The sequence below is a fragment of the Physcomitrium patens genome, chromosome 13, assembly GCF_059467195.1.
Source record: "Physcomitrium patens ecotype Gransden chromosome 13, ASM5946719v1, whole genome shotgun sequence".
Taxonomy (NCBI): domain Eukaryota; kingdom Viridiplantae; phylum Streptophyta; class Bryopsida; order Funariales; family Funariaceae; genus Physcomitrium; species Physcomitrium patens.
The window spans coordinates 8,878,727-8,887,993 of NC_143422.1; the positions used below are offsets into that span (position 1 = coordinate 8,878,727).

Genomic DNA, 9,267 nt, shown 5'->3' on the forward strand with positions numbered 1-9,267 from the left:
GGTGAGAACAATTGTAAAATTTCGACTATGAAGGAACAAGGCCCAGCGTCTCCACATCATCACATGCTAACGATGATGATCACACTGAAAGCTGGCCAAAATAATGTTCTCAGTTGTGCTATAAGCCAAGGCTGCATATTTTTGCCATCTCAGTGAAAAGCCACGTCAAACTCGACTAATCACTGACGTTATCCGAGGAAGAAAAGGAGCAAAAATAGCAAGAATGAAGGCTTTAATCGCGATTTTGATCATTGGGGTCAACAGTTTGAAAATGCTCTAAAGGGAATTGCGACACAGTTGGTTGCCATGGTTCACGGAATAACAAACCAAATATGCATTTCGCGTGAATCTCTCAACCATGAAATGCAGCAAAGGTTTCTATCACAATAACATAAACGCCGTGGAGCCTATACGCACATACATTTACAGAATGCTTAATGTAAGTGAAATTCTCAGCTTCTATTCCTAGAAGTCTCAGCAAGATCACAAATTCGAAAAAAGAGACAATTATCATTTCCAAACTTGAAACAGTTAATTCAGTTAAGCTGTCACAAATCTCGAGCATTACCCAACTGCAATATCAGGCACCTGATTATTTCTAAAATGCTTTACAAAGAATGAATTACTTGACCTGGAACATAAAAGTCTCCACTACTTGATTTCTGAGCAGGCTCTGGGTCCAGCAGGTTCCCTCAAGCATTCTCCAATTGCGTTAACCGCTGCCTCGATTGAAGCATCTTCACCCTGCTCATGCAATATGCTATATAAGCTACTAAAAATTATACGAGCGAAGTGGGAACAGCAACATCTCTAGTCTCGTTCAAGAAATTGAAGGATGTATTGGGGAAAACTACGCAACAACCTAAATGGAAGAGAATGTGAGCGGAGTTCGGCTCTGCATAATCTACTATCGAAAGTAGTGAAGTACCGATTCCCAACACATCATGTAATGAAGAGCTTACCATCTCCTGCCAGTAAAATTTGTTGCCATATTTCCCTGCTAATCGTGTCCAAAAGCTTCGAGGAATGCTGAGATCCACACCAGCTCCCACGTTGAAGTTTAAAATGTTACCTATATTCAGACAACAGAAAACAGATTCTTTGTCAGATAAATCGACACTAGAGAGTTGTCGTTTATGCAATTCATTGATGTTAAGTCGTGGTTAGTACATTTTCAAGAAAGTTCCCATTAAAACAGAATCTTTTAGTAATCCGTAAACATATTAGATACCTAAGCTGGGATCCGCCACAAATACAACGGTATTGTCGTCGACGCTCCAAAAATCCCGCACTGCTAGACCTGCATTAAAATCATGAAAGCGTGTAATTAATAGGAAGCGATTGGTTTCCTATGCAAACCATCGGCAAATCAATGCTGAAACTTATGACATAATTCATTGAGAGATTTGAGGAATTATAATGCTCCCCCGAGACCCTGAGGAAACTACACACCTGTAGCCGGTGCTCTTAGGAACTTACAACAACAAACTCTCAATAAAAAAAAACTGAACACGCGGCTTAGAGTCAAGAGGCGTGTGGTGTACAAACACTCTGCATGTCATTGTTCACTCAGTTGCATTTTCTTGTACGGAGAGTCTCGCAAGAACAGAGAAAGCGGCGGAGACTTAGCAATTCAATGTACGTAAGATAAATTGGGCCTAAATTCTCGCATGTGAAGCATCAAGAGCGTTGAACCTGGTGTGGTGGGATAGTTTTGGGCAAGCACCCGCAGCTTGTATCCTGTGTCTTGTTCAAGACTCTCTACAGCATTCTTGATTCTGTCCACCTAACACAGCACCAATAGTATATTTTCAACACAAGACTTAGCTTCACCGAGATTGGAGATTTCACTATAATTGAAACCATATGAATTCTAAAAATATGAAGTATCGATTCGCAACGTGTAACACACACATGAATATTAGTCTATTCCAAGTAGTAACCAAGCCGAAACATAAGTAATATTGCTCATGACTCTAAATTTCGCTTTGAAGTTGGCCCGAGAAGCTCCAATAGTGTGATCCGGCAAACGGCAAAATGCAGATGTGTACCTGTCCAGATGACAAGAATCCAGCCACATCAATAACTGTGGTGAATTCCTTCGGCAGCAACTCCGGTTTGTTCACGCCTTCGAGCCTCTTGGCCTCCGCCATGTCGACACCTGCTACAAACCACTTTCTGATATACGTAATCCCATCTTGACGTAACAGTAGATTCTTCGAATAATGAGATTGTCGATTTCCGTTGAGGTATATCTTAAAAGTGCACTTAAAGGATCATTACAAGTATTGAATACGATTAAGCTAAACCTTTTCAAGAGATTCCCAGGAATTACGACCATTCATTGTTGTTTAAGATACTTCAAACTCACGAGTATTTCTTATCAATCTGAAATCATGACGTATTAATACGACAAAGTTCAATGAGCATAAAGAATGAGATAGACATCCATGATTCCAGATTACAGCGTATATTGCAAATAGAGATGCTCCTGATCTCTGTATGTGCATAAATCCCACCCGATATGCAGATATTACAAACGAAAAATTCTGTCTCTTTCCTTCTATTCTTCTTTGTTTTTGATTTTTTTTTTTGAAGAATCAGCGTGACATTATGCCACCCTTCAGATTATGACCTCTAAACTTCGATCCAGCTGTAGAAAAGCTGTAATACTTGCATCAGAATCAATGCAGCCAGTATCTAATACTAATTTGTCCTCGCACCTCAGAATAACAGAATTACAAACCACATGTAGCTGAGATGCAGGTGATTTGAGGTAAAATTAACTGACCTCCTAACGAGAGCGAGAGACCAAGCGCCAAAGCGACGCCAGCCTTCTGTGCAAAACGAAGGATGCTGACTCCCGGGTTCCCAGCATCACATCCTTCAATTTCTTCACCATTAGTGAGCCCCATCGTCACGATTCCTCTTCCCTGAGCCCATTGACTGCCCACCTTCCCGCACATGGCGGGTCTGAAACCTCGAGGCGACCAGCTCTGTACACCGTTTCCATTGAAGCTCACAGGGCTCGGAATAGGAATCCACGCCGCACTAGTCCCTCGTGAACACGCATGCGCACATTGTACCACAGCCGCCATCTTCCGACTTCAAAACTATTGCAACCAATACTAACCCTCTGTTCGCACGATCCACTGAAAATATCACCACATCCTCCACGTCCTAAATTTGAAGCCCACAAAACATTGCAATCTCTCATTGACTCCAAAGAACTGAAACGTGCTCAACAAGCGGAACCGTGAAAATTCAAAAAAAAGAAAAAAAGGGGTTGTAAAAATCGAACCACAGTTGAACGGAGACAGCTTCAACTGAACCGAAACGCAACTCGCAATCCAAGCGAGCCAACGGTAGAAGAAGAATGGAGATTAGTTGTTCCGCGGTGGAAGGTCTGTAACTTTTAAAGCGGAGTACTTATCCAGAAACGACGTCACACGCAGCTACCCTATCACCAGGGATTTCAGGTCATCCTTCTTCACACATTTCTTTTGGCTTCTCAGTGCAGTTCAGGTCGGTGTGCTTCGGAAACTTGGACACTCCGTGCGGGCACCTTCTCCTCACCTTTCTCGCCACGTCTTTGTCAAGAAATCCAGAATTCCGGGCCTTACTGACTTCGTTTGCAACGTGTTGCTGACCGCATCGGACCTAACTTTATTTCGCTTTGTGGGCCTGTGTGTGAATTGTAAAATGTGGTGAATTCTTTCGGATTCCGCATGTTCTCAATGGCGTGAAGAACGGAACTTGCTTGCGCGTCTCCCCTTACAATGACTGCTTGTGGGGCCATGTGGAGAACGGGTATTACATTCCTTAACGGGTATAGTAGAGATGAAAAACATGTTTCAAGACAAACAAGAATATAAGGAGAAGATCGTTTTGGCCAGGACATTTTCTTCTTTAGCACACAATTTCCACGTTTTGTGCTTGAGTATTTGGGCCCATCCCTAATCCTTGGAAGAAGATTTAGAGCGGCACCCGTCTGACTCCTTTGAGTTGGATAGTTCCGAGTCCATCGTCTTGTAAACTTGTTTATCGGAAGAGGGAACACAGGAATGTGAGAAGAATGACCACAATCAACTTCAAGGCATCCGTAACACGCTGCCTAATGCGTAGAGAATGTGCATCGTGGACAAGTGGCAACATGAGAAACAAGGTGCAGGAGAATTACAAGAGCTAGGGTACGAAGATAAAAACTGAGAATAATTAAATTTATGATACACTTGGTAAGGGAAGAGTATCCCTGGTGAAAATGTGAAGTCAAGGTCTATATTTCATGAGACTCATCAACCAGTAAGTGCGGACGTCATTAAGCTCTTAGATGCCAACATGTTCTCCTCCCATTCCTTCGAGGCCGTGTATATTTGTTCAAGACTAAGGGCCACTTTACGCATTGGTGGCCTGTCATGAGGATTTGCCTCCACACATTTTCTGGCCACAAACGCAGCCCTAAATGCACAATCCAAAGGAAATGAATCTCCCAGCTGCGGGTCTATCCATGCTCTAACCCTAGCTCTAGGTTCAGAGTCCAAAAAAATGACAGCTATTACATCAGATAACACGGTTTTCTTCATTATTGACTCTCCTGGATTGTGCTGCATCTTTACAGCTTCTTCTCCAGACAACAATTCTAACAAAACAACGCCGAAAGCATAAACAGCAAGCTTTGGAGTAACCTCGCCGCTGAGGGTGTACTCAGGAGCCATGTAACCGTGTGTTCCCCTAATCTTGATGCTGCGCGAACGTCGTAGACTTCTTCCTGAAGGGCGGCCAAGTATCATTTTCTGCTGCTGTGATCTAGGAATAGAGTTTTCATCAAATCATGACCTCGTCCCCGCTAGCTGCATTAAGCAATGTCCCAAGCTCTACCGCCGCTTCTCCTCGAACCCTTGACACTCCAACACTAGAAATCCTAGGGTGAAGGTCATTGTCCAAGATAATACGGGTGCTCTTGATGTCTTTGTGCACAAAAGGCGGGGAAGCATGTTCATGGAGATACTCGAGACCCTTGGCTACGTCAAGTGCAATGCGAAGCCTGACTTTCCAGGAGTTAAGGGTGGTAAAACCTGGGGCGTTGACGCTATGCAAACACTGACGCAAATTTCCACCAGAGATGTGGTCGTATACAAGGTACAATTGATCCCCACTCATGCAACCTCCAATGAGCCTTATAAGATTAGAATGGTGTAGATTACAGATGCCCTTGACTTCGGCAACAAAATCTACATCCACGCATATCCTCTTCTCCACAACAACAGCGACGTTCTTCCCTGCAATAGTTCCCCGAAATGATCTTCCTCCAAGTTGCCTAACTGAGCTGAAATTTTCTGTGGCCTTGAGGATATCCTTGTATGTGAAAAACTGCGCACCATCGGACAGCAAACCCTTCAAGCTCGCCGAAGAAATTCCACTGCCTGAAGAAGTATCAGATGCCCTAGAATATTTGGATTCTTTGGACAGGGATTGACTAATTGTGCAGTTCGTACTTAAATCCAAACTGCTCTCGTCCGGTGCTTTCCAAGATGTGGATCTAACTCTCACCGTCCTTTCTTGTGACCTTGCCAGCGACGGTGTCCCTGACCCTGCCTGCTTGGGTCACTTACAACTAAACAAACACATAATGAGCGAGCCACAGGATTTGAAACCGAAGTGGCTCTAATACACAGCAGGACACTAATTCCAGGCTCATAATGAGAAGAGAACCAGTGAATACTTCCAATCAACAGATCGTCAAAAAGCTATGTGACAGTGGCAGAGGAATACCTCATGCGCATGTCGGATCCGCAACATCCCTGAATAGTGTTCTGAAGCAAATTCCATCTCTAACTTTTTCGTCAATATCGTCCCTCCAAAACTTTCTAGCATAAAGCCCTGGAAATTCCTATGAGTTTTCTTCTGTATTGGATTATCCAAAAAGTCCCTTCAATACGAGACCTTCGTATCCTTCACAACCAAAAATTTCTTCACGTTGTGATGTAACCTGAGAAGCGAGTACACGCTTCAGAGCCGACAAGGTTGAAGATGGTTGCAATTACGACAGATAGGTGTGAGATTTTGAAGGTCTCAGCTGTCGTGTGCTCCTCATGGGCATCTACGGTTGGAAACTTCCGTCCTCTACCATGCGGGGAAGCCTGGTGCATAATAACGGCGAAGGTAACACTGGATCAGATTTAGTTACAGACCGAAATCTTCTTCAATAACGGGAGTAGTTGAGAGGAATGGTTCCCAATCAGGATTGTCACGCACACATCTCTCGCTCTCCCGGACACACTATCTGCGACAATAGTCATCCGAAGTTGAACACGGGCTACTCCAAAACCAACAAAACCAAGGACTATTTTCTCTTTTTCTGGAATCCCGCATCCCATAGATCAACTGTAAGACAGATAACAGCAACTCTCGACTCTCAGAAGAAGCAAGGTACAGGTCATGCTCCTTTATCAAGAGCAAGCAAGACAAAGATATGGGCAGCGCGAAAGCTAAAGGTGGTGAGGCGATGGATGCACTTTGGTCGTAGCATCCTTGGCTGCAGCGAATCATCAACGAAGGATCTGGTGCGACTGGCAGAAAACACGAAGAAAGAGCTGATTAATGAGGAGCATGACCGCGTGGTGCTACAACATTGCACTAGAATCCAGGCACGCGAGCATGCGAGAGCTCGAATCGAAACAAAAGTGTCTTGCGGTGCTTGTCGCTACGCTACGCCCACTTCGGAGCCCGCCGGGTGGGAGCGGGTCATCCTCGCCCGGCTTATCGTGACCCGGCCCGTTTCTTTCCTTTATCCTTTGGGGAAACTTTTCCGACAGCACTGAAAAACGAGTTTGCACACATGTTAGGACTTCTTTTTATTTGGGATTGTTTATTGAGGGGAAAAGCTTATGCACCTAGAATCTTGCTTTTGATAGAGCATGTGGTGCATCATCGTCTTCAACATCGCTTAATAAACATTCCTATTATATAGTATTTTTTTTCTTTTTACTTTTCTTGGTCGATTTCATTTTTGGTGCAATAAATATGTCGAATACTCAAATGTGTATTGAAGTTTTTGGCGATGCAATTCGACATTCTTTCCTGGTTTAAAATGGCTATTTTGGGTTATATGCCAAAATGTATGTGGTATTCTTTGAAGTTTGCAGTTAATGGTGGGAATTTCAAGCAGGTAATTTTAATTTGTTTTCAACATTCCAGCAAATGTGAAGTATGTAGGTTTGAAAAATATATATGTTTAATATACTGATTTCCATATATTTATTTTCAATTATGCTTGAATATTCAATATATATATATATATATATATATATATATAAAAATCACTCTTATTTTTTAAATGTATTAAAATTTAATATTATGGTTATCTATCTTATATAAATGCATCAATAAATTACATTAAAATAAATACATTGTTTTTTCTTTATTTGATGTCATTTTTTATTGAAATTAAATTATAATTAATCAATATTAATTCTACATAAATTTCCTTTATGTGTCTTTATATCATGAAATATCACGTTTCATTATTATTGATTTTTTTTTATTTTTTTAAAACTGTAACTAGATATATATATATATATATATATATATATGTATATATATATATATGTATATATATATATATGTATATATATAAATGTAAAATTTATTTACCAATATAATATGATGCAAGTGTTTTTATATTTAGTAAATAAAGATAAGTTTGTTTAAATAAATTATATATATATTTGTATAGATTTTTTTAATTAGATAAATGTTTATTCAATTTTATCTTTTTCTAATTTCTAATTTATTTTTATAGTTTTTGACATGTTATGTGCAAAAAGAAAAAAGAAAATAAAAAAATAAATAAAAAAAAACACCAAGAAAATTTAAATGCATGTAAAATTTCGTATGTATGTTTATATTGTGAAAGATATCAATTTATTGAAAACAAAACCCTGTATATATAAACACATGTTGATTTTTTTGTTTTAATAGATGTGTTTTATTTTATGTCTATAAAATATGTATTTATTATATTTTCATTTATTACACTCTTAGATTCTTTAAAGAAATGGAACTATACATTTGATTTGTTTTGCACCATAATAACATTATATAAACTTGAATAATCTAATTAAAAAATTCTAATTCACATTATGTTTTTATAACCATGCATTATATTTAATCTTGTTGAATATGCTTTGAAGTTTTACTTTATATTTTTTTTATTCTACTGTGATATGATAATTTTTTTCATGAAAAATAACTTCTTCTCCATATATACAATAGCATTCTTTTTTAAAAATATGTTTCATAAAAATAACTTATTATGCATTACAAATCATGTTAAAGATTGTCAAAACATCTTCAAATAACAAAACAAGATATTTTTTTCACTCTCATAACAACACCAACAAATAAATTAATGCACTAATCAAGCTTTGTTTACTGTATCATACATTTTTACTATTATTACTTGCTTGATTATCAGTATAACATTCATCATACAAAACCAACCTCTATATATACTAAACATCCTTACCTTTATACCACATCCTCATCACAATCACAAGAGAGGATTCATTATAGGTCGTCCTTGCTCCACCAAATCCAGAATCCCAAGTCCTTATCTTTTTACTAGCCACCCTCTCCTCTTTCAATTTGTTTACAAGTTTTATTGTTTTTACATTTCCTATTCTGATGCCACCATAAAAAAAAAAAAAAAAAAAAAAAAAAAAAACAGGGATCTTCTATCTGCACTGATTGTATCAGAGCATGAAAGAAAAAAATAAAAATACCAAATTAGGGTTTAATAATATTTTTGAAGGCAGTTGATAAAATATCCTGAAACAGTTGATGAAAAGAAAAAGATGAATAATATGGGTCTAGGTAGACATTCACAGCTATAATAGTTTCTTGTATAATAATGAATAGTGTGCGGAATAGAGCCGGTGGTGGAAAATAACTGTTAAACATGCTCTTGCTTTTTTTCTTTAAAACTGTGTTAGTCTGACACACAAGTGCAATCAAATTCTCTTATTTAGATAGTTTTCTATCTTTTGAATCCGTCTCGTACAGTATTCACCGAACAATACAATTTGTTCTTTATTTGCAATTTCGTCTCTGGCAAGCAGATGAAGCTTTGGAATCTCGCTCCCTTCGGTGCGAACAATCGTCACGCTCGATCACAAGTCCACGCTGCTGAGAGTATCGCTCCCGCAGCAGTAGGGATCGCTGAATTTCCATTGCCCAGGAAGTGGCGCAAGTCAGAGTCGCGCCTGA

The 9,267-nt window shown here is 39.3% G+C and overlaps 1 protein-coding gene and 1 pseudogene across 5 annotated transcripts; both read right to left on the minus strand.

Moving 5' to 3' along the window:
- Positions 1 to 490: 490 nt before the first annotated feature.
- Positions 491 to 3,333, minus strand: LOC112290500 (thylakoid lumenal 15.0 kDa protein 2, chloroplastic). Of its 4 annotated transcripts, none has more exons than XM_024536798.3 (7): positions 3,302 to 3,333; positions 2,792 to 3,136; positions 2,052 to 2,161; positions 1,696 to 1,786; positions 1,232 to 1,300; positions 963 to 1,072; positions 491 to 744 (listed from the first exon to the last, which is right to left on the minus strand). In XM_024536798.3, exons 2-7 carry the CDS (start codon positions 3,096 to 3,098, stop codon positions 652 to 654), a joined length of 780 nt encoding a protein of 259 aa, XP_024392566.1. In that variant the 5' UTR covers positions 3,099 to 3,136; positions 3,302 to 3,333; the 3' UTR covers positions 491 to 651. The 4 variants fall into 4 exon arrangements, with proteins under 4 accessions (XP_024392566.1, XP_024392565.1, XP_073394336.1 ...); XM_024536797.3 differs by having other exon boundaries at positions 2,792 to 3,152; XM_073538235.2 differs by having other exon boundaries at positions 2,792 to 3,180.
- Positions 3,334 to 4,186: 853 nt separating this feature from the next.
- LOC112290501 (putative serine/threonine-protein kinase PBL7) lies at positions 4,187 to 6,149 on the minus strand (annotated as a pseudogene). The gene is made up of 3 exons (XR_016505917.1): positions 5,990 to 6,149; positions 5,773 to 5,867; positions 4,187 to 5,595 (listed from the first exon to the last, which is right to left on the minus strand). The product of XR_016505917.1 is annotated as a putative serine/threonine-protein kinase PBL7 (transcript).
- Between the last annotated feature and the right edge of the window lie 3,118 nt (positions 6,150 to 9,267).